The sequence below is a fragment of the Danio rerio genome, chromosome 25, assembly GCF_049306965.1.
Source record: "Danio rerio strain Tuebingen ecotype United States chromosome 25, GRCz12tu, whole genome shotgun sequence".
NCBI lineage: Eukaryota > Metazoa > Chordata > Actinopteri > Cypriniformes > Danionidae > Danio > Danio rerio.
This window is the reverse complement of record NC_133200.1, coordinates 23,222,535-23,249,325: the sequence shown is the minus strand read 5'-3', so window position 1 is coordinate 23,249,325 and position 26,791 is coordinate 23,222,535. Positions and strand designations below refer to the sequence as shown.

General features: G+C 37.2%; 1 protein-coding gene across 3 annotated transcripts in view; it reads right to left on the bottom strand.

The window, feature by feature from the left end:
• Positions 1-26,499, bottom strand: part of gse1a (Gse1 coiled-coil protein a) — an 82,779-nt gene extending 56,280 nt beyond the window's left edge. For all 3 annotated transcript variants that reach the window (XR_012400400.1, XM_003201442.7, XM_009298044.5), the window contains exons 1-2: positions 26,388-26,499; positions 5,078-5,266 (exon numbers count right to left, since the gene is read on the bottom strand). Coding sequence is in view for 2 of the 3 variants with exons in the window: in XM_003201442.7 (XP_003201490.2) it covers positions 5,078-5,264 (187 nt within the window). In the remaining variant the exon portion in view is untranslated. The remainder of the gene's footprint in view (positions 1-5,077; positions 5,267-26,387) is intronic.
• Between the last annotated feature and the right edge of the window lie 292 nt (positions 26,500-26,791).

Genomic DNA, 26,791 nt, shown 5'->3' with positions numbered 1-26,791 from the left:
ATGCCAAACAATAAGCACAACAACACAGAAATACTTCAACATGTTTGGCTAGTCCGAAGAGCGAAACAACACAGAACAACAACACAGAAATGCTTGGCTAGTTTTTGAAACGCGAAAGTGAAATTACACAATAAAAAATGTGAAAAAATCTACAAATACTAATAAACTGTAAAATAAGTAAAGAAAGAAAAAAATAACTGAAATAAAAAAAAGATAAACACAAAACAAAATGCCAAACAAACAGCACAACAAAACAGAAATGCTTGAAAAAACAACAAAACTTGTGCGTTGGCATGCATTTATACTTCTGCGTGCTGTTTGTGTTGCTCTGCAATAACACTTCCGAAACGCTAGCTGCCAGACGGTTTTTATGCTCCTCTGTGTCAAGTTTCTATGCGTTTTTTTTTTTTCTTTTCTAAACGCTTCAAGTAGTTAAAACGTGCTCATTTAGGGGTGGGAACCAGGGAATGTGCGGGGAACGTGCAACAACTATAATCATAAGGTAAACACAAAACAACAGTTTCCATCTGGAGCTCCTTCACGGGACTCAACACTTGTTAACACTCACTCCATTGGGCTCTCGGCTCTCAGCACCACCCACACTCATCACAGATACCAAGTCAACCAATCACAGAGCTTGCGTTACACGTCCTTGCATTGTGTAGTTACATCATTTGAGAGGTGTGTGTCAGCTTCAGCCACGGTGACGGATATGCGACCACCCGAAGGCTGGGCCGGACAACATGCGTGTGCTTGATGCATGCAGAAGTACAAATTAGCCTTTACTCTAATAAACCATGCCAAATAAACAAATATTAAAAAATAACCAAATATCAAGGAGACACACAATTAAAATTGTGAAAAAAATACAAATGCTAAAAAAAATCTAAATGTGTAAAACAATAAAAATAAACAAAAACAATAAAAATATCATGAATAAAAATACAAACAAATTAATAAACTGAACATAAAACACATCAGATAAAGACAAAAAAACACTAAAAAGCCATGTCTAAAATAAAGAAATAAAAATTATATAAACATATATCAAAGAGATACACAATTAAAAATGTGGGGAATAAAAACAACAAATACAAATGGCAAAACAAATCTAAAAGGTTAAAAAAAAACTATTTAAAAACAAATAAAAACAAATCAAATGTCAAAACATAAAACGCAACATCAAATAGGTACATCAAAAAATACAATAACACTAATAAACAATGTCAAAAATAAACAAATAATATAAAAATAAACATATTATAATTAAAATTGTAACAATAAAATCCAATTAAAACGATGAAAACAATTAAAAATGTGGAAAAAAAATACAAAACCAAAAAATCCTAATGTAAAGAATAAACAAATAATGAAAGAACAAACATATATCAAAAAGATACACAATTAAAAAAGAGAAACCAACACAATAGAAGTGTAACTCTACTAAACAAAAGATATAAATAAAACAGTAACAAAAATACACAAAAAGAAATCATAAAAAGAACAAAAAGATGTGTGATGTTGTGATTGTATGTCATTATCAGAGTGTGTGTGTGTGTGTGCGTGTGTGTTTGTGTGTGTGTGTGTGTGTGTGTGTGTGTGTGTGTGTGTGTGTGTTAATTTTTTTTTTGTTTTGGCGTTGACAACAATTACACAGACAGATGGGCAGCTAAATGTTGTGCCAGCCATCTAAAATACTGCAAACCCGTATGCAAATATTATTCAAATCTATTCACAATTTGTTGACAGAAACCACCGCCCACACACACACACACACACACACACACACACACACACACACACACACACACACACACACACACACACACACACACACACACACACACACACACACACACACACACACATTGAGTAAACAATGGCTGTCCATGATAATATACACGCTACATATGGATGCCTGGTTGTTTACATTCTGCATTAAAATACTAATAGACACTAATGCTAACTAAGATACAGTGCATATTATACCAGTCGACATAAAAGTAGTGGCTTTTGTTAAATAAAACAAACAATAAAATATAAAAAAAATAATTTAAAAAAGCATTAAAAAACAAAACCATAAGTAAAACACAACAATGAAAATTCAAATAAAAATGAAAGAAATAAACAAGTGCAAAAAACAAAACAAAAGATAAAACACAATTACACATGTGAAAAAAATTTAAATAAAGTGTAAAAAAGAGGAAGCAATAAACAAACCAAAACAAAAAGCTAAAAAAAAAAAAAATATATATATATATATATATATATACACACACAAAAAGAAAAAAATAAACAAATGCAAAAAAATTTTACAAAAAAGCAAAACAAAATGCCAAACAAACAGAATTAAATAAAAATAAACAAGACAAAACAACTAAGAAAATTTAAATAAAAATAAAAGAAATACCCAAATGCAAAAAAGCTAGAAACAAATAAGCAAAACAAAATGCCAAAAAAAACCAGCACAACAAAACAGAAATGCTTCAACATGTTTGCTAGTTTTGGAAGAGTGGAAGCGAAATGCAAAACGGATGCACAATTGAAAAACTTAAAAGAAATGAAAAAGCACAAATGTTACATTAAATAATTTAAATAAATTGAACAGCAAAGATCACAAACAAAAAATGAAACAAAGCTTTAAAACAAACGATACAAGAAAGCAAAATGAAATAAGGAGCAAAACCTATATATATTTTATCTATATATATTAAACCAATATATATTTTCATTCATTTTCTTTTCAGCTTTGTCCCTTTATTATTTGGGGTCGCCACAGTGAAATGAACCGCCAACTTATCCAGCACATGTTTTATGCAGCGGATGCCCTTGCAGCTACAACCCATCTCTGGGAAATATCCATACACACTACACTCATACACTTTGACAATTTTAGCCTACCCAATTCACCTGTACCACATGTCTTTAGACCAGGGGTCTCAAACTCAATTTACCTGGGGGCCGCAGGAGGCAAAGTCTGGGTGAGGCTGGGCCGCATAAGGGATTTCACAAAAAAAGTCCTCAAATGTCATTATTAACAGTTTTAATTATTTCTTCTCAACATGAAGTGTCCTGAACATTAATAGAACATTGAGTGAAGATTATGAACAGTTCTTCTGAACATGGCATCTTTTGCCTACTTCTTGCTGCCAGAGACTTGACAGCGCTTCTTCTCACAAATCTGAACCACATTTGGCTTTAGAGCGGAAGCAGTTGAGACCCTCAGTATGGCTTGAAGATGATCATCATTAAATCTAGACCTGTACTTTGACTTATTGAAGTCCTAGGGAAAAAAGTGGGGGAACTCACTCAAAACTTCCATTCCCTCACCTAAAAAAAAGGCGTATATATGTATAAATAAAACACCCCCACCCCACTCCAGTCACATCAGTCTGTACCAGTCTGTATCTACCTATAATATCAATATATATAAGATGCAGGGCAGGCACGTGCACACATAGGGCTCAACCTGTGCAGAGCACATTCCCTTTTTAGTCTTGCATAGAAAGTGCCCTTCCAAAATGATCAAAAGTGCCCCCGCGACGCGACACACCCTCGGTCCCGCCCTTCAGTAGGCGCGCGATAACACCGCTCTTGAGTACGCGCGCGACAACACAGCTGATCAGAACGCGCGCGACAACGCGCATTGAGTGACAAGCGCGCTGTGTATGGATAGAATCAGCGGAGCGGGGAGCGCTGATTCTGTCAGTGTACAGCGGTCGGCGCGGGCCACAAAATATTGCACTGAGGGCCGCAAATGGCCCGCGGGCCGCGAGTTTGAGACCCCTGCTTTAGACTGTGGGGGAAACCGGAGCACCCGGAGGAAACCCACGCGAACACAGGCAGAACATGCTCCACACAGAAACGCCAACTGACAGCCGAGGCTCGAACCAGCGGCCTTCTAACTGTGAGGCGACAGAACTACATACTTTGCCACTACGTCCAAAGAAATTCAAAGAAAAATAAAAGAAATAACCAAAAAATATTAAAACAAAAAATGCAAAACAAAATGCAAAACAAACAGCAGAACAAAACAGAAATGCTTCAACACGTTTGCCTACTTTTCAAAAAGTGGAAGTGAAATACAAAACAAATGCACAATTAAAAAATACAACACAAATAAAAGCACAAATGTTACATTAAACAATTTAAATGAACTGACCAGCAAAAATCACAAACAAAAAAAATTAAACATAGCTTGAAAACAAACTAAACAAGAAAACTAAATTAAAAATGAGGAAAATGAAACAAAAACAAAGAAATTCAAATAAAACTAAAAGAAATAAACAAACACAAAAAACAAAACAAAAACGCCAAACAAAAACAGCACAACAAAACAGAAATGCTTCAATATGTTAGGCTAGTTTTAAAAAAATGGCAGTGAAATGCAAAACAGAAGCACAATTTAAAAATACAACAGAAATTAAAGCACAAATGTTATGTTAAACACTTCAAATAAACTGCAAAAATCACAAAAACAGCAAAATCACAAACAAAAAAAGCTTCAAAACAAACTAAACAAGAAAACAAAATGAAAAAGGAGAATGCAACAAAAATAAACAAAGTATTTTTCTTAGAATAAATAGAAATAAAAGAAAAAAACAAATGCAAAAAACACAACAAAAAAGAAAGGCTTCAACATATTTGGGTAGTTTTCGAAAAGTGGAAGGAAAATGCAAAATTGACGAACAATTAAAAATCTGAAAAAAAAAATAAAAATAAAGTGTAAAAAAAGGAAATAAACAAACAAAAACAAAAAACTCAAATAATTAAAATTTAACAAATGCAGATATCAGAAAACAAAAAAGCAAAACAAAATGGCAAACAAACAGCACAACAAAACAGAAATGCTTCAGCATGTTTGGCTAGTTTTCGAAAAGTAGAAGGAAAATTCTACTTTTTCCTTCACTCACGTCTGGACCGAGCCTCTCTCGCAAAGAATCGCCAGTCTATAACGATTGATGATTGGCTCCTGTACTAGAAGGTGTGGCTTCATTCCCCATATTGACCATTATACTTTTCCTCATTAAGGTAAGGAGGAGTATTTGGAGCTCAAATGTGAAAGCTCAACACTGACCTCTGGGCTCTTCAGCCTGTTTGGCCAACTTTCGGAGGGCTGCTGCGAAGCCGGATTGAGATGCAGGACTCCCGCTGGCAGCGATTGATCCGCTGATGGGTGAAGCAGTGAGGGGACTCACAGTGGCCATAGTGCACGGAGCCGCAGAGATCATTCCCAATGACAGAGACTTCGGCTCCAGGCTCATTCCTGCAGAAAGAGAGAAAAGAGAGACGTTTATTATTGCTGTTTACATGTTTACATTCATTATGATGTTTAACAAAGCAAAGACATTTTCACAGTATGGCTGATAAAATTTTTCTTCTGGAGAAAGTCTTATTTGTTTTATTTTGGCTAGAATAAAAGCAGTTTTGATTTTTTTTATGAACCATTTTAGGGACAAAATTACTAGCCCCTTTAAATTATATTTTTTTCTCGATAATCTACAGAACAAACCACTGTTATACAAAAACTTGCCTAATTCCCATAACCTGCCTAGTTAACTTAATTAACCTAGTTAAGCCTTTAAATGTCACTTTAAGCTGTATAGAAGTGTCTTGAAAAATATCTAGTAAAATATTATTTACTGTCATCATGGTAAAGATAAAATAAATCAGTTATTAGAAATGAGTTATTAAAATTATTCTGTTTAGAAATGTGTTGAAAAAATCTGCTCTCTGTTAAACAGAAATTGGGGAAAAAATAAACAAGCGGTCTAATATATATATACACACGTTACATATACTAATTACTAATATATAAAAACAGTTAAAAAAATTAATAAAGTTAATTAAAAAAGTTAAACAGTTGAGCGTGCATCTTTTAAATTTTACAGTTTTAGTGTCTGCTTTTTGCTGGTTGTATGTGGGTGGAGTAATACACAAAGAATAAAGAGGCTGTAGGAGTTCTGATATTGCAGAATATCGCACGGCTATCAGCCAATCAGATTTAAGAAGAACTGTTGTATAAATGAGCAATATTACACGAGTAGCAGTGCTATATGGCTGTATATCGGCACTGGTGGGAGGCGTGCGTTGACACAAGGCTGCATGCCTTAGTGCCCCCACCAGTGCCGATATACAATATACAACAAAACAGTAAATATGATAAAAACACCACACCACACAACACAAATAATAAAAAACTCAAATCAAAATACAAAAAATCATTTAATTAGAATGAAATAAACATGTAAAAAGACTTAAATTACTTCATAATTCTGTCAAATCACTTATTTTATTTCCTCCTCACATGCTTTGAATAAAGTTTCTCTCTCTCTCTCTCTCTCTCTCTCTCTCTCTCTCTCTCTCGCCACCCCCCCCCCCCCCCTCTCTCTCTCTCTCTCTCTCTTCCTCACTCTGTGTATATGCAGAACAGGTTCAGTTAAAATTAAAACATAAAGGAGGGTTCGCTGACGATGAATTGCACAAACTGATAACCACATTTATTTGCATGTGACGTCTGTAATGATTTAAGACTAACCTTAACCGTTCTGGAGACGGTCCAAAAAAACCTTATCAGCAAATTAAGTGTGACCAAGTTAGAAAATGATTTTGCGTATTCAGAAATGTATTCAGTAGAACAGAAAATAATGCATTTCAGGGCGCCAGCAATACTAAAAGAGCTGGAAGACAAAAGTTCAAATATTTACTGTAAAATAATTCTTGCTGCATTACACTTTTTGTTTTAATCAATCTGACTTTTCCTTTCATCTCAATTTACACAAATAAAACTGAATAAAAATATTAAGGTAAACTTTGTATAACTTTAATATATATTTTTGAAACACTATTAACTTATTAAAATAACTAAAACAACACTTGTTGTCTTAACTTTTTGTCTTTTTTTACAGTCTAGAAAAGCTACTGCTTTGGTTTGACAAATAAACAAATAAATAAATAAATAAATAAATAAATAAATAAATAAACAAACATATTTTGTGCTTTTCTTTACACTCTTAAAATAATCAAGAACAAAAAAAGTTCATTGTATATTTTTGCATATCTGAAATAGTGTGATTTATATTATTTAAACTGTAAATGAACCATTATTATTATTATTACTATTATTCATTCATTTTCTTTTCGGCTTGGTCCCTTTATTAATTTATTAATCAGGGGTTGCAACAGCTTAATAAACTGCAAACTTATCAAGCATTTGTTTTTTGCAGTGGATGCCCTTTTACCCGCAGCCCAACACTGGGAAACACCCATACATTCCTGCATTCACAGACATACACTACAGCCAATTTAGCTTATTCACCTATAGCGCATGTCTAACACAGGTTAGTGGGTTTGATAAACGGCCTGTAGTACCAAATTCTCTCAATATGCACCAGACACTTTACCTAAACTCCACCTTATGAGGACTCAATAAGGAAAACAATGCTTACTTGTAGCACACAATCATGTTGCTCTTCTTGTTTTCTTTAAACTTAAATACCTCTTTTGCACAATATCTTAACAATATCACACGATAATGCACCAAAGAAGGCTTTTATTTTATTCTTAGTGCACTGAAAAAAAATATTCAAAGATAATTTCTTGGATTTACTAAATTTTTTTACGTTGAGTGGTTGAAAACAATTTATTTGTGTTGAATTTAAACAAACAAATTAGGTTAAACATTATTCAATTTAATTTGTTTGTTTAAATTCAACACAAATAAATTGTTTGCAACAGTTCCGCATGCAACGCTTTTTTCAATGTAAATTTGTTTTACTTAAATGGTGCAAGTGGATAAAAAATAAATAAATAAATATATATATATATATTAAAATTCCTTCTATTCTAGCCAAAATAAAACAAATAAGACTTTTCCCAGAAGAAAAAATATTATCAGACATACTGTGAAAATTTCCTTACTCTGTTAAACATAATTTGGCAAATATATAAAAAAAATATATATATTATATACATGCCTAATTACCCCAACTTCACTTGCACTTTAGGCTAAATACTAGTATCTTTAAATATATTTAGTGAAATATTTGTTTTCATATTATTCTGTCATTTTCTCATGTTATAAAAGCAAAAATAAAATAAATCAGTTGTTAGAAATGAGTTATTAAAACTATTATGTTTGGAAATGTGTTGAAAAAAAATTTAATTTACAAGGGGGCTAATAATTCTGTCTTCAAATATGTCTGTACATGTGGAGGAGTTGACAAAAAAGCTGACTTTGACTTTAATTGAAATCCCAGTTTCAGCTAAAAAAATGTTTGTGAGTGAAACATCCGTCTAATAGCAGACTTTATTTCTGGACTAATCCCAACAATTACGTTTTTTTCTTTTTTCAATGAAAGTGAAAATTTCGCATCTTTCCAAACAGCATGCTCTACGACTTCCTTCCTTTGTGTGTGTTTCTCTGTCTCTCTCACACCTCCGGCTATCAGTCACTGCCAGCGTTTGGAGCAGAAAACAAACAAAAGCCTGCTTTATCTTGATAAACTCTGCCTCACCCTTGGCCTTGTGCTGAACCGAGCAGAACAATTAATAATGAACTCAGGGCAGTTAGAGGAGCTGGCAGAGCATCATCTGCCATCAGCCACAACTTCATTACCACTTAATGGAGCTTCACGCATCCAAACACGCAGAGCCGGAGAACATAATATGGCCTGTAGTTCAGCTGAACAGATTAATCTCATTACTCTTAAAGTGCACTATAATTCAGGCATAATGTAACGTGTCATGTGAAACATGTTCTCTTTATATATTAGCGGTCAAGCTACGGATACACAATATATCTTTTCAGAATCCATATCCCAATGTGTACATCCACTGTAGTCACATTGCAAAGTTGGGATTACATATAGTTTAGAAATAAACATATTATAAAGGCATTACATAGTTCAAAATACATAAGATGTATGGCATCACTGCATAGTTTAACAATTTTGGAGTAAAAATGTATCATTTGCACGCTTTTAAGCCCTAAGAGAGTTTAAAGGTGCAGTAGGTGATTGTGTTCAGAAACATGTTTTGTTGTGCTGATTGAAAATCTCTTCACAGACCAATAGTAATGATTACAGTAAATGATCTAAATGTGTTTATATGTATTTTTATATTCTGGGTAAAGCATAAAACTAAAAAATGTTCCAATTAAATATTGTCGGTCCGACATCTTCCATAATTCTGATAAGTAGCTCAAACTGTCTGTCAGCAAATGTAGATTTGGGCTTCTGCGCATCTCTGTTCACGCATTAGTGTGTTCCTGCCCGCGTGCACACAAGACTGTCACAGTCACGATAAAATCAAATGCTGAATTTAAACTTTTTAAAATCCTGATACAATATTGGAGTTACTTTTGCACGCTGAGGGAAGGACGACACCATGGCTGAAGCATTTCTGTTAGATAGGTAATGTTCTGTTTTGAAACTATTTTGGTACCCCAATGCTGACGTAGAGTGTGTCGTGTTATGAATGGGTTATATACACAGAAGTGTTGTTTAGCCACTGAAATCTCCCAGTAAAAATTTGATGTGACTATTTTCAGTTTCATAAAGGACCTTTGACAGCATCAATAATGTAGATTTATATTTAGTTTAACAGCAAAGCATCAGTAAATAGCACTAGTCCGCCTAGCCTGCTTTACTGAGCTGAAGTTGCTTTTATATTCACATTGGTTCACTTTTGAACAATGACAGCCTCCCTATACTGTTTACCACGCTAGTCTGATTATTCGCTCTGAAATAGCATGCAATTGTGGCTTAGTAATAGTGAAATTCCTGCACGCCAGCGGCCAACTACTAACTACATTTCTAACTGGTGAATGACATAAACTAGTGGGTTGTCTGCTGCTGTGTCTGTGTCAAGACTCTTATAGGGTGATAAAAAAAATATCGCCTTAATCTATTTTCAAAGTTGGGTTGGGAGCTGAGTCTGTTCTACACAAGCTATGATGACTTTTACCCTGATATTTTAGCGCGGATGTATACCTGGCCGAATTGCACTTTAGGGGATGAGAACGAGTCTTTAAGCCTGTGTGTAGTCCTACTGTGAAATTACAACATCAAACATGACGTTCTAACATGGATGCAGTTCACTAGAGTAAATCTGATTAATGTTAGCTCCACATCTAACTATCAGGCACCTGTAGAGTTCATGCGTTCGAGTAAAACTTTTAAAAATAAGATGCACCGGGTGCTTTTCAAAATGAATGACGGAGAATGAATGTCAAACCATTGCGTCGTCTGGGAAAAAAAGTGCCCTCTCTTCACATTGAGAAGATACCTTCACTCCCGATCCTGCACAAAAATTCAATTTAGCCTGTTTTGGCATTTGGCGTGGAGTTGGACCGCTGTGTTTTTAGGCACCGTGTCTCCCTTGGTGATGAGTTTAGTGGTAGAATGCTTTCGGTTCTAGTGCTGAACAAGTTTCTTGTCGAGTTAAAAGCAGTCGAAAGTTCTTTAGAGACTGGACATTGACTGCATTTAACAGCATTATTTTTGTTTTTACGCTCAATGAAATCAAAGTAATGTCTGTTTTTCCACTTGAAGAAACAAGGACTTTTTTATTTCAGCTCACGTTCTTCAGCAATTTATAAGCGAATGCTCATTAACTGACATTGCAACAGAAAACATGATTCAAAAGAAGCATTTTTTTTTTCTTTAAACCTACATGTGTAACGCAAGTAATGCAATTACACTGCTATTGTATGGTTAAAAGAATGAACATCTTTATAATGCATTATGCAAATAAGCCTCATAAAAGTGCTAACCATAATCCTAAAACATAGGTGAATAAACAACTGAGTACCGTATGCTCCCTGCCATAAAGTGAATGGCCGTTTCCTCCATTCCCCAATCCTATTAACTGCTTATCAATCAAATCATCATATCATGTGCTCCTGAAGCCCAGCTGTCTCCTTCGCTCATGCGTGTGCTACAAACAGCCCTCTTGTCTTTATCTGCCTCTTGACAAACAGTCTCAATCAGTCAGATAGCGAACTCAACCCCGTCTGCACGCCTCTGCCTCCTGGACAGTGTCAATCCCAGATAACAGAGAGCCTCTGGTCGCTGTGTAAATGAGAAAAGCCACAGGTATCTTACAAAACACAGCCAGACTGGGAGAAGCATCCATCCCCACACACACACACGAGCAGAGAGAGAGAGATCTATACGCTGCAGTGTCAAGGAGTGGGAGAGCGATAACATTTATTTTCTCTAGGATCCCTTAAAGGGTTACCTTGCATTTTTGTCATCATTTAATTATCCTAAAATCGTTCCAAAGCTGTGACTTCAGCATTTTGTAAAGCAAGGAAAGAACATGTTTTGCAGAATGTCTGAGCTGCTCTTTTATGGTAAAGTAAATGGAAATTACAGTAGGAATGTGATGTTAACGCTAAACATGGAACTAAGGTATTATTATTAGTAATAAGTTATAAACAAAGTCAATGCAGATGTGTGAATTACAGGCGAGTCTTTGACAGGCAGCGCAAATGACACCTAGCATCAATTTAGCTTTATTTGTGCATCTGAATTAACTTTATTTGTAAATCGAGCCCTGCTCACACTGCGATTTCAGCCATGATGTGGATTTCTGAGAGAAATTTGAGAAATCCTAAAAGATTCCTTCAGCTACAAAAAACATAAAACCAATCGTGTCCAAACTCGTTTCTGGAGGGCCGGTGTCCTGCAAAGTTTAGTTCCAACCCCAATCAGACACACCTGGACTAGCTAATCAAACTCCTACTAGGCTTTTTAGAAGCATCCCTGCAGGTGTGTTGAAGCAAGTTGGAGTTAAAATCTGCAGGACACCAGCCCTACAGAACCGAGTTTGGACACCCCTGCATTAAACCAGGAACCAAAAGGAGCATAAATTGAAAAAGCAGGGCAGCGCAGTGGCACAGTGGGTAGCATGTTCGCTTCACAGCAAGAAGGTCACTGGTTTGAGCCTCAGCTGAGTCAGTTGGCATTTCTGTGTGAAGTTTGCATGTTCTTCCTGTGTACGTGTGGGTTTCCTCTAAGTGCTCCGGTTTCCCCCACAAGTCCAAAGACATGCGGTACAGGTGAATTGAGTATGCTAAGATTGAACGTTGTGTGTGTGTGTGTGTGTGTGTGTGGATGTTCCCCAGTGATGGGTTGCAGCTGAATAGGAATCCACTGCGTAACACATTTGCTGGATGAGTTGGCGGTTCATTCCACTGTGACGACGCCAGATTAATAAAGGGACTAAGCCGAAAAGAAAATAAATGAATGAATGAATGAATGAATGAGTAGGCTATTATTATTGTTATATCTTAATCATATGGTAAAGCAACAATAATAATAGCCTATTAGGCCTGTGTAATATTTATATTAGAAAACTAAAAGTGGATTTAAATTTTTCCTGGTCATTAATGCACAGCAAAGTGATGACATCAGAATATAATTATTTATAATTCTGCAGTTGAATTATTATGTTTAAGACATATGCTAGTGATCTGTCATTGACAACTTTATTAGACAATTTATTTACTGGTAAAATCTGAAATTTGTCATTATCAGATTCTCTCTTGCATTATATTCAACATTTTATAGGCTAGAGTAGTTATACTGACACTGTTAAACATCTATTCTCATGCACAACACTTTGTGTTCACTATGAAAGAAAAACATATTAAATGCTTAATCATAACTCTAAAATGCGCTTATTTAAATCATGTGTGCATTTACGGTTTCATTTTCACTGCTAAGTGCTGTTCATACTTCCCACGCGGCTCCAAACGATCACAAAAACAACTTTTTACAACTTTATTACCAGTCATTCACAGCCTATGCAGGTTCTGTTCACTAAAGTAGACATGCGTGCATCTATCAAGTTGGGCGCACGCCCGCCCTCTCTGTGGTAACAGCTCACGGTCAGCAGCTCACACTAAGTGTAATTTCGCGGACGCGGAAGCATCATTAAATGAAGACAGAAATTACATTTTAGGGTATATAATACCTTTAAACACAGTATGTGACTTTCAACACCATTTGGAGGGGTCCATGTCGCTGAGCAACGTATGTAAAACAACGTGAAGACTTGTGCTGCCGCCTTTGGTTCTCTCCTGAACTTGAAAATGTAATTAGCAGAATCGTATCGTAGAAATGCTGGATTAAGATCGTTTAGGGCAGGGGTCACCAATCTTGTTCCTGGAGAGCTGGTGCCCTGCAGGGTTTAGCTCCAACTTGCCTCAACACACCTGCCTGGGAGTTTCAAGTATACCTAGTAAGACAGGGATGTCCAAACTTGGTCCTGGAGGGCCGGTGTCCTACAAAGTTTAGTTCCAACCCCAATCAGAAACACCTGGGCTAGCTAATCAAGCTCTTACTAGGCATTCTAGAAACATCCTTGCAGGTATGTTGGAAGCAAGTTGGAGCTAAAATCTGAAGGACGCAGTTTGGACACCCCTCTAGTAAGACCTTGATTAGCTTGTTCAGGTGGGTTTGATTAGGGTAGGAGCTAAAATCTGATGGATACCTTTTTTTGATTATCTTGCAGCTCTAGCTGAGGTCTGTTTGTTTTATTCGCTTATTAAAAACGTATCAAAAGTTTGTCTCCGCCTCCTTCCCGGCGGGAAGACTTCATTACATGACTTCATTACATAAACGTTATTTACAACTTCATTACATGTTATTCACGGCCTATGCAGGTTCTGTTTACTAAAGCAGACATCTCTGGTGGGCATGCACGCGTCCTCCTGGTAGTAAACAAAGTGCGTCGGCTCACATGTGATTTCGCGGCTTCTAATATCTCATTACATTAAGACAGAAATGACATTTTTGGGTAAATTATACCTTATAAATACAGTTTGTGACACTTCTAACATCATTAGGAAGTGTCCATGTTGCTGAGCAATGTATATAAAACAATGTGAAAACCTGTGCGACCTCCTGTAAGGCCTATTTATACTTCTGCGTCAAACGCCGGCGTCTGCTACGGCGCTGACGCATAGCCCTTCGCTGTGGCCGTCGGCATGGCTGACGTGCACCTCTCAAAAATTGTAACTACACGTCGCAACAACGCGTAGCGCAAGCTCTGTGATTGGTCAGCTTGGTAGCACTGATGAGTCTGGGCGGGACCGAGAGCTGCGCGAATGGCGTGAGCAATTGTTTACAAGTGTGGAGTCCCGTGAAGGAGCTCAGGATGGAAAGTTTTGTTCTGTGTTTACCTCATTGCACGTCCGCCGGTTCCTGCCTCAAAATAAGCGAGTTTGAGTCACTTGTACAACCAGGAAGTGTTCAGGAAAAGCAAAACAGAAGCGAAGAAACTCGACACAGAGAAACATTTACACATCACTGCCAACTAGCGTTTCGGAAGTGTTAATGCAGACCAACAGAGACAGCGCGCAGAAGTATAAATGCACAGCTGCGCGCGTTGCCTGCACACCTGACAAAACTGTAGAAAATCTGAAGCGATCGTGTGTAGGGTCGAATTGAGATCTCAATCTTTTTTTAATTATTTGTAAAGCCCTACTTGAGGGTAAGTAAATTATGGGCTCATCTTTATTTTTGGGCAAACTGTTCCTTTAAAGTAAAGGCTTAAATGTATTGTATTTTTTTTTTAATTTATTTTTTTTAACCTGTGCCATACTAAGTTTATAGCTCATGTAAATGTTTTTTTTCAGGCTACATTCTTTTTACTGAACCAAGTCAGATTTTGAGATAAGCATTGCAACCTCTTCATAAACTATGTTACTGCTTCAACAACACAAAAAAATGTTTTTTGTTGCATTTTTAGCATCATCTCCAACCTTATTGAATGATTTAATTAGTCATCTGGCATGCTTAACAAAATATTCCACACAATTACACGCCTGTGCACACAGACACACACACACACCTCAAATCCAACCACACAACTTAGCGTATGATCACATATACAAAACACACAAAGAATACAGCACAGAAAAATCATCAGCTGGACAACAATGAATGACCAATGGCTCTTTAAAAGCAAGCAATGTGAAGATCTCCTCTCTTGCAAAGATGAAATCCTGCTGTGCTGTTTTTTCCCAGAGGCTTTAGCTGTGGTTAGAGTCAGCAAAAAACAGTCCCACAGTCCTCTGCTCCCCACTGGCTCTCTAATAAGCTTGTTCATGAGACAGTACAGCCAATGCAAATTGACCCAGCCCTTGTCGACATGACCGCCTCATGTAAATTCAATGGGAGAAACAGCAGGGATAAAAGACTGGGTGATGGATGATGTGTCAGAGCGCTTTGTTGGGCACAACTGAACACACTCGCACACATACATGTCCATAATGATGACAGACAAGCATTGATGCATGGGCGACTACAGAGATCCGCTACCCTTGGCATTCATTAAGACTAGATAAAGCACCTCACATGCACCTGCCTTCTGCTCATTAACCCCAGTGTGTGTATGTGTGCGTGTTTCACTGACAGCATTAAAGATGGATGAGGACTAAGTCGGCGTTGATACTTCCAGAGAGAAATGCACTAATTGCTTTTGACTACGATAGAGATTGATATCTAGAGAGGGTATAGATCACAAAGGGCTCGAAAGCTAAAGGCCTTTACACCAAAACAACTCCAGGTGCCATAACTGAAGCCCGAATCACTAGCCCTGAATGCCCTTGATTAACTTTGTATTGATTTTTCTCTATCTGTCTGCAGTAATTTACAGTCTTATGTGCAACCTGTTGATCTCAAAGCTGACGGAGCGTATTTAGAATCGTATTTTCTGGGGATAACAAGTCTCAGGTTACTGTGAAAGGCTCACTGTGTTCTCACTGCCCCCAAACCACTGGTGTCCCGCAAGGTTCGGTAATTAGTACTTTCAACTTGTTTTTAGACTAGATCACACTGTACCAGCTTTCAGTGGTGTGGCTTCTCTAATCAAGGCAACTCCGACCACACTTGACAGCTCATCTTTCATCTTCTTTTTGGTCTAATAATCTTGCTATATTAAGTCAGATTACCTCTCTGATAATGATCTTGAGGTCAAGACTAGGTTGCTCTTTGTCCCATTTAAGCACTTTCTCACGGTCAAAGTCTTTATCTCAGGTGTTGATCTCAGTGTCATCCCCTCCAGGTGTGATAAACATTTGACAAAAACAAATTTAAAAGAAAAACCGTGTGACAAATCACTAGTTGCTGCTTAATTTCCGTGATTTGCTCTGTCTCTTAAGCAAAAATGGCAATGTACGACACTAGAAAAGTAAAAATTGAACAAAATATAAGTGGCTGCTTCTTTTACTTAGTGAAATCCAGGATCTTGATTAAGTGTCTGTACTACAAGACTATAGAATGGGCTTTTGTGTAAATTTTGTTCGCGAATATTAGATTGATTGTGTAATGTATAATTAAGAGTTCACACTTAGCCAAAGCTTGATACTAATTGCAGGTTTGGCATGCTGTCCCGGGAGAGAACCCTGAGCTCAGAGATACTTAAGCCCAGGGCTCCCTCCTGGTCATTTAGCATAGAAGGGGGTCAAATCAGGTTGGTCTTGAGAGCTCCCTGTGTTAAAGAAGGAAACGGGGGAGATGAGGTGGATGGGTTTGATTCTTCAAAAATGAAGATAAGAGAGGTAAGACAAAATGAGCTGTTTATGTAGGTTTGGATTCATCTGATTGTTTTAACAATGATTGTTGATTTGAGACCATCCGTGATCAATCATTGCCTGTAATCATCTCAAAATTTGTTTATAAACCTTCACTAATAATTGTATTAAAGGTCTGTGTCAAAAAAGACAAAGTCATTTGCTATGCTTGCATTCGATTTAGTTTGACTATACATAGCCTATGTTGTTTATAACTAACTATAATTAATTATTAAAAGTAGGTTATCAGACTACGCAAACAAGCCTTTTGGTTAACTGGTGATGCTTAAAATAGGCATTGAACATATAGGGCAGTGGTCTGCAACTTTTAGGCTGCGGACTAGTACAGGTCCGTGGATCTATTGGTACTTTTCTACTTGGTAATCTACTTGGTATTTTATTTCAGTTTTATTTATTATTTGAGTGTGAATGATCTTTTATTTTAAAAAAAAAAATCTTATTTAAACGGCAAAATTTGACATCTTTGAAAGTTTCTTTGCAAAGGGTAAAAAACAAGTAAAGAATGCACAAACTGATAAAGGTATGGATTCACAACTAATTTTCAATAAAGCAGGTAAATCCAGCATGTCTGTGCAAGAAGATCAACTGCCAGAGACTGTTTAAACACTGCATTTTTTTGTTCGTTATTTCATGCATGACTTGTGTGCGCATGTTGGGAGCGCCTTCCCGGTGCACCCACTTGAAAACATCTTCAAAATGCCGCAAGTGCATCACAAGTCACGTGTCAAGAACTGATTGATAAAATTAATATTTTGTATGGAATATGCACATCTCTGTAGAATAACAATCTCAAAAAAACACTGCAGTGTTTTTTGATTTTCTCCATACAAAAACTTGGGGTTTGTTAGCTTGTCATCATCTACAAACAATGGTTGATGGTCGCCTAGCAATCTACATATAGCCACACCCGGCTCGTGATAAAATTGTCAAGTGTTGACCGGTCCGTGGTGATAAAAATTTTAGAGACCACTGTTATAGGGGGTACGTCACACAAACTCGAACTGCTCTAGTCCATCGCTGAGTCAACCGCTAGTCAATGGCTTTTTTTTTTTTTTTGGCTGCAGCCAAGCAAACAACACCAGTCAAGTCGAAACACAAAGAACCCAGATGTAAAGTCGTCACATTTCTTAAATACATGAAAAACTATACAGATAATCAGATTGCAATACATTTTTTGCATAAGCAAATCCTCTTTGGTAAATGAGAAGTATTGTTTAAATGGAATTTACAGTTTGTATGTGCAGCACTACCTCCGGTTTCCCTTTGTAGAATGACAATACAAACTACTGCCACCTGCAGACCAAAAAATTACATCCCCTAGTGTTTTTACATCCACATTCTTGTTTCAGGTGGCTGTTGTCCATTCGGTGTGTTCAAGCCAAACATTTTGGTCTTTGACACTAGCTCTTTGAAGTTTGTTTGGTGTGTCCTAGGCTTTAGACACCACTTCTACAATGGGACAATGCCTATTCCAAGAGATCGCTGGATGTTTGTATGAAAAGTTACCTGAGATTAATCTTACTCTTTACTTGGAGTAAGACCTTTGTATTGACTCTTGGGTTTAGGTCAGACTCTGAGTCTGAGTCACACTCTTAGTGCCCAAGACAGTAATCGTTTGCCTACTCTGCTTGTGTTGTTTGCTCAAAAAAACATGCAAACCTTATTGGTCAGTTCTGTATTTTCAGACAGTCCCATGAGTTCTTGTGGTCTGTTTACATTATATTCACCAAGGACCCTGACGTAAAGCCTCTTTTGATAGTCTCAAAGAAACATATCCTGAGGTCTTGGAGGCCCCAGGAAGCTAAGTCAGCCATCTAACACAGCGTGCACCCCTGGGATCTCCTAATTAGAGTTTTCTTAGCCTTGTTCCTGAAGTACCTCAATGCTGTGCATTTTGGATGTTTTCCTGATCAAACATTGAACCCCCAAGACACACCTTTTCAGGTTTCTCCTCTAAAACCTTGTCAGCTCACACCTAAAGTATTTTAAGCATATGTAAAACAAACAAAACCCTACTAGCATACTTGGCATTCCTTTTTTCTCTCATTATGCACCCATCCATCGTCACCATGATTTGTTGACTCATTTGTAGACAGAATGATTCATCTTTAGCCACCTGAGCTTAGCTATATATACAAACACAAGAGCTGCTGCATTTGCAGGTCTTGATAATCAAGACTCCTGTGGTCTAACCCTTCCACTTGACCCATATCCTTAGCCTCCTGTTCTGGTAATTGCTGCTTACATTACATGTGTACTTTCTTGTTAGTCATTTTGCAAGGGTTAGAAACATAGATGATACCTCACACTTTATAGTACTCTTGTTTTCAAATGAAAAGCAAATAAGAAAGTAAGAAAGTCTCCAGCAGGTTTTACTCAACATCTATCCACAGAACCACATCAGACATGCAAGGATTCTCCAAGCTACCACATTAAACTACAAATGCTGCAGAAACTTTAGATCTACTGTACAAAGCTTCCAGAAAGTACATCTTTTAGCATATTTTTTAAAGGTTTCAATGGCACATACTTTATTTTAGTGGTACAGAAGCTAATATTGAATACATTTATCAAAACCCCTTCATTAATGTGATTAAAAACGCTTTGCACTTCAAAATGAGTTTCATGGTTAATGCTTTAATGCATTAAGGTCCAGGAAAACCAAATAATTAGCTTCATTGTAAGTATTAGACTCATCATGGTATGATCAGGATGTGGATGACTCTCATACCAAAGATGTATGCAACACCTTTCATTACTCATCAACAAATTACAGATGTATCTCTATAATTAACATATAAAATGGCATTGGCCATGTTTCTGGACATAATCTTAAAAAACAAATATCAAGCTTGGTAAATCCACACTGATCCACTGAATTTTTTGTGATATGCATGATATGGCCACCCTGGGAGTCATTCGAAATACATGCCTTAGCAAAATGTAAAATATGTAGCTCCAAGTACATTTCGGTGCATGCTTTAGTAATTTTTACACATTTTCACAATTCTGAAATACCTTACTAAGGTTGTGTCTTGTTGTCCATTTTAGAAACACGTCCTTCTTTGTATTCATCTATGAGAAGGTGGGGATTGTTATACAGATAACCTAGACCAGTGAACCACTGACCTAAATGCTTCGCTAAACCCAACGAATAATGTTTCCAATATCAAAAGTAAGAGAAAAGTGAACCACAGCCTAAGTTTAACCTTGATTTTACATTGCTTTTATCCCTGTTGTGAACCAGAGCACTCTGCAACACAAGTACAGCACTGTACAAGGTAAACTACAGAGCAAACTGTCCTTGGCAGAAAAGTTGTCCACATGGAGACAATTAGGCGAGATAAACTATCTTGATTACAAATCACAAGCACAATTCATTTGTTTTGTGGAGTGTATTTGGTGTGGTACAAAGACCTGCATGAAAATATCCTTTATTCCTTGAAAATATGCTCCTGTAAATATCATTAGTGTAAAAAGAACAAAAGTTGTTGGCGATGTCACTAAGTTTATAAAGAAAATTGTTGTTTTGGTTGTCAAGTACTTGTGCATACAGTACTTGTAGACTGTATGTGAATGACCAGGCTGATCTCACAAGGATCAAACTATTTTAAATTTAGATATTGTCAGAAACATTGCTAATTTGTACGAATTTATTTAATACCTACCCCTCATTGAGGCATTGGAAAATCGTACCAAAAAATATAAATGACATTATACAAATTTCTACGAACTAGCTTCTAAATTCAAAGTTACAAAATGTCATTAGATTGCGCTGGAACAACGCTGTTATATTGCCACAACGAATAAAAGCTTTAAGGTACCAAGAATACCCTTATTTAAGCTTTAACCTGGCAGTTTAAAAAACTTTTTTTCTGACACTGTGTAAACAATTACAACATAAATACTCTCATCAGTAAGATCCACACCTTTGTTTGTTTGTGCATCAAGAAAAGTCTAACTCAAACCCACGTTGTCCTATCTAAAGAGAACCTTGGCATTGGTAAGGCCCCAAAACTGCTGACAGAAATCAAAGTCTGCTGGGTAAGTGTTTACAGTTTGGGAATATGCCCACTGTCACTATGTAGGTGGTGCTGATTGGTCATTTTAAAATACTTAGAGACTGTTTCTGGGGTCAAAAATAAGATTAAAAAAAAAAAAGATGGGAGTTTCTTTTATCCTTTTTTTCTATTCTTTTCTGGACGCCAGCAGGCACATGTTTCTGTTCATTGGGGCAGGTTTTTAAACACTCTACCCATCTCTATTCTGTGCCATGGCATCCTATTACTGTACATGTGCTTCTGCTATCTCTTTTATTAAATTATGTTAAAAAAAAAAAGTTTTAAGACGTCAAAAAAAAAACTGTATTTACCTTTTTCTGTCACTATTGCGTAACAGATACGTCCACAATGAGGGTTGAGTGTAAATACATATAGCAGCTGACCAACAACCAGCAGAAATCTGAGCTAATCCCAATACAGTCTGTCTCTGAGGGTTTACCACTGCTGACTACACAGACACACACACACACACACACACACACACACACTTGGCACAAGGTTTTTCATTTTATAATCCACTCTCAACACCCTGTTAATCAATCATAAAACCAGAGATTATCATAAAAACACTACTCCAGTTATTGAACCACAAAACCAAGCTGCCAACATTGCTGTGCCTAACCTCTTTGTTCCAAGTGCTGATTTTAATTCAAAACAAATAGCAAGAAACAATCATTTAAGTAATAATTTTATCTCCACGTGGAATTAAATGTAAAAACATGATTTCATGTACACAGAAAATGTATTCAATTCAAGGGTCTATCATAAAGTTTTCTGACAATACCAACCCAAGCTCACAATGAAAACGCACCACTATATACATTTCTAGAGAGCAGCAAAGACACCCCAGAGGTACGATTATTGTTTTATTTATTTATAATTTTTTTTGCAGCTTTTGTTTTTGCGAATCTACCAGAGACCGTATTGTACGCTTTTTGAAATCTCAAATTTCTCTCACAAGTGCCATTCATGCCTGCTGTTCTCGCATAAATCCACCAGAGGCAGCTGTCAACTGATTGACTGTCTGATTGATTGACCGATCGACTGATCCACCATTCTCTTTCCAACCAACCTAACCCACCATTTTTAAACACAACCAATAGTGTTTTCAAAAGCACTGACTGACCCACCCACTTGCCTAAACCCAACCAACAGTTTTTAAAAGCAATCCAGAAAAAGATTCCTTGCCTCATTTTTACAACGTTTTCAGATGATTGTACCACAGTCTCACCCTGTTTTTTAATTGTTTATTTATTTTTTGGCTTCTGTTTTTGTCTTACCGGCTTTTTGGAACCGTTCTAAGCCATAATCAAACTCTGGCATCGTGGTCAACTCCTCTCTACGTCTCAAGTCCGCTGATGTACAAGGCAAGCCACTGAACAAACTGGTTGCAGCAGAAAAGCCATCCATACGAAGGTAAGCAGTCAGCTGCTAGAGCAAAAAGGAAGACATCATACAGCCCCGTAGCATTCATTTAAAAAAAAAAATGCAGCCATATGTACTTCTGGTTACATAATTTACGATCTCCAGAAATGTATATAGGGCTACGTTTTCAGAATAGGACAATAATATGTCAAAATATGAGTAAAATTATGTTCCATCATCAATTAATCATTATTATTATTGCAATCAGTATGCCTGACTTTTTTTTTAGTTTAATTATTTCTCTATGGTAAAAATGTTTGGTTTAATATAAGTTATGATATATAGCCAGGGTGTGAATTACAGGAGGGATTGACTGGTGCTCCACAGGGCTGTGTTCTCAGCCCACTCCTGTACTCCCTGTACACACATGACTGTACAGCCAAAGACAGCTCCAACATCATCGTTAAATTTGCTGATGACACAACGGTGGTGGGCCTAATTACCGATAATGATGAGACAGCCTACAGAGAGGAGGTGCACACTCTGACGCAGTGGTGTGAGGAAAACCACCTCTTAATCAACATTAGCAAAACCAAGGAGCTGGTGGTGGATGTCAGGAGAGAGAAGAGAGAACACACCCCCATCACCCTCAAGGGGACACCAGTGGAGAGAGTCAGCACTTTCAAGTTTCTTGGAGTCCACATCGCTGAGGATTTGACATGGACGGCTCACACAGTCGCAGTGCTGAGGAAGGCACAAAAACCCCTCTTCTACAGCAGGCGTCTCAGGAGGTTTGGAATGAGCCCCCACATCCTCCGCTCGTTCTACAACTGCACTGTGGAGAGCATCCTGTCTGGCTGTATCACTACCTGGTATGGAAATAGCACCAGCAGCAATCACAAAGGCCTACATAGGATTGTGCAAACTGCTGGACGCGTAGTAGGAGGTGAGCTTCCCTCCCTCCAGGACATCTACAACAGGCGGTGCATGAGGAAAGCCAAGAGAATTATCAGCGACTCCAGCCAACCAAGCCAAAGGCTTTTCTCTCTGCTACCCACAGGCAGACGGTTCCGCAGCATCCGATCACGCACCAGCCGGCTGAAGGAAAGCCTCTTCCCTCAGACTATCAGGCTGATGAACACTTAACACACCCCACACAGACAGACTCTTCCTTACCCCTCACTGCACACCATCAATATGTAGCATGCACTGCACTTTAGCCAATCCATACTTGAAACAATACTGCCTACAACAACTATGTGGACACATATTCATTGCACATATCGCTTTTTATTTATTTATTTATTTTATACGTATGCTGTTGTATTCTACACTGTCGTTGTATTTGCACTATCTGTATTTTGCACTGTCGTTGTATTTACACTGTCATTTTATTTGCTCTGTCTGTATTTTGCACTGTCGATGTATTTTGTAGTGTCTGGAGCCAGCACCTAAGCTATTTACTCATCATAGCACACGTGCTGCTGATGATGTGACAATAAAAGTGATTTGATTTGATCAATATCTTAAATATTAATAATAAAAAAATGTATACAATGTACATTTTCACCCCTCTATACAGGTTTATACTATTGTGAATGCATAATTGTGCCAATCAATGCTAGAAAAAAATCATTCAACAGTCTGAAACTTGCAGTTCTAGAGCATCGATAGACATCTTAGGTATTCACAAAACATGTTTCATGTAAAATAGGTTTTTATTTCTGCATGAAGCTTAAAAAAATTTAGACACAAAATATGTATATTTTGACCTACAGCAATTTTTAAAATAATCACTAAATATCCCTCAAAACACTGAAAATGTCTACATTTTATAAATAAATTAGATGTAATTTATGGGGAAGCAGTGGCGCAGTAGGTAGTGCTGTCGCCTCATAGCAAGAAGGTCGCTGGGTCGCTGGTTCGAGCCTTGGCGTTTCTGTGTGGAGTTTGCATGTTCTCCCTGCTTTCACGTGGGTTACCTCCGGGTGCTCCGGTTTTTCCCACAGTCCAAAGACATGCGGTACAGGTGAACTGGGTAGGCTAAATTGTCCGTACTGTATGAGTGTGTGTGTGAGTGTGCGTGTGGATGTGTCCCAGAGATGGGTTGCGGCTGGAAGGGCATCCGCTGCGTAAAAACTTGCTGGATAAATTGGCGGTTCAATCTGCCGTGGTGACCCTGGTTTAATAAAGGGACTAAGCCGACAATAAAATAAATGAATGAATGAATAGATGTAATTTAAATACATTTATAAATCAATTCAGTGCCGAAAACCTCCCCCCCAATTGTCAATGTATAATTCGCACACTGTATATATCTAAATCAAATAGGACATGTTTTAAAATACAAAAACATTTCAGCTATATCAACATACTTTTTGTCTGTTGGAGAAAAAAATATGTATATCATTATCATTTCCTAACACACACAAAGCATTTATAGGCATATTTTGAGTTTAAAAATTAAAGGAATAAGTTACAGATTAATCAAATCAGCATTCAAGAATCTAAATCTGTTCAGGATCAGGAACAAACACAGTATTTGGACTGGAATCAGATGGTCAATTAGAAGTTTCTTAGCAAGTCTGCCTTCGTCAAGACTACACTTGTGAATTGACATTTTCATATTGTCAAGCAGTCAACTGAAATTGTTATTTCCACTGACTTAATGAAGCCTTAATCTGTGACTTTGTGTGTAATTACAGTAACTTCTCATTTAACAACTCCTCCACATAGCATCCAACTCTTCCAGTCTTTCCAGTTCAACGCAAACTCGTATTTCAGTTTCACACTTCATCAAATAAAACCTCAGCCGTTAGTTCTTAAAAAATTATCTTTGTAGTCAGTGATAAAGCAAACTCACATTCTATCTGCACGTATACTGTACGCATATATAGACGGTTTGCTAGGTAAACATGACTTTCCACAGAAGGCTGACATTTATTTGACCACACAAAATAAGCTAGAAGAGGAAACGAGAGAGTTTTAAAAAGTAATCTTCACACATATGAGTGAAGCACACAGGATGTGACCAAACCAAGAGTTACTGGTTTAACAGTATGGGTTTTTAATTGGTTGATTCTGATATCGATAGTCAGATGGCCAAAACAGATGAACGCACAATTTTTAAAAGACCTTATAACATGTACTTACTAAATTACATAAAAATACTTAACCACACTGTAAAAAATGCTCCACACAATACCTTGATGTTTTTTTTAACTCAAATCAAGTAAGTTAACGTATCCCCAATATTCCCAAAAAACTGAAGAATTTTAATGATTCAGCTAATTATAAATAGGTAGTTTGAACAATATTTACAGAGAAAAAAAATAAAGGGTTTCTCACAATTCATTCATGTTGTCCTAACACAAATCGATTAACTTAACACTTGTAACATTTATGTGTATTGAACATAAAAAAAATTGGTTGCCCCAATGAAATCTCAAGAATTGTGTTGTTTCAGCTCATTCTAATAAGTAGTTTAAACAAGAAAAAACATGTATTTTGAGTGTAGTTTGAGTGCATATTATCAATTAAAAATTACAATTGTCTTAAAAATAGGTAAAACATAGAGGTTTGAAGGATATTGGTACTAAATAACATGTTTTTGTTTTAAACTTGAATGACAAGCTTTTTTTCAGTACACTCTAAAATATATATTTTTTACTTGTTCAAACTACCCAATTAAAATGAGCTGAAACAACACAATTCTTGAGATTTCATTGGGACAACACATGGTAAAATATGTCTAAATGTGGTATTAAAAGTCTAACAAATGTCCTAGTACGTTCTGTTTAATGAGGTCAGGCTTAAAAAAACACTCACTGGACAAATTCGCATCAAATGCTGTGTTTTTCCAACTAATTTCCACAAGAGAGCTCCGAGATGGATGGAAAATTAACCTTGAGGTGACAGAATCGCAGAAGGTCACCTAACTCACCACGACTCTCTTTCTCCAAGCCCGAAAAATCCCCACATTTTCTCTCAGGACATTGTTAAACAGTTCTGAATATGAATAAGTCCCGACGGAAAGCCAAAGGTCAGCGCAAGCGTATCATTTCTAATAACAAAGCCGATCAAAAAAATCAATATAGCTTCCCTTCACAGGAGGAGAAAAGCTCAAATAAAACAACTAAAGCAGCCAGATAAGCGAACTGAATAAAAATGAAAAACAGCAGTCTGCCTGTACGCTAGCAGGATGGACCACCAAAGACTGAATGAAAACAAAGCGCCCCTGATCACGCAGTTTTATCCGGCACGCGATGCGATGGAGCCCGTGTACCAGACGCAGCCGAAAGCGGAGCACACTTCAGTAGAAACCTCTTTATCCCGACCCGTAGGCGAGAACTCACCTTATTGCGGAGGAAAAGCGTATTTCCAGGTATTTAGTGAAGTATATCCATCTTGTCGCCCCGGTGGCAGCGCAGCGGTGGAGTGCGCCGATCGAGCCGCAGTGGAGTGAGTGAAGGCGGCGCTTGAGACTCGCAGCAGCGGCAGCACCTGCTCCACTGATCCGCCCCGGAGGCAGAGCCACAGTCAGGGGTGACGGACCTCCTCCTGACGGGGTCACTTCACACTGAGCGTCTCACTCTCCCTGGGTCAATCCCCGAGGAATGCTGTGCTAATGTTGTACATTCACACAAATATAAAAATCAGTATTTCTAGATTGTAGGTGTCTGTCTTTCTAAAATCCAGAAAAAAATATTGTATTAATTTAGATTATATATACTGAAATTTATTGTAGCCTAATTACAGT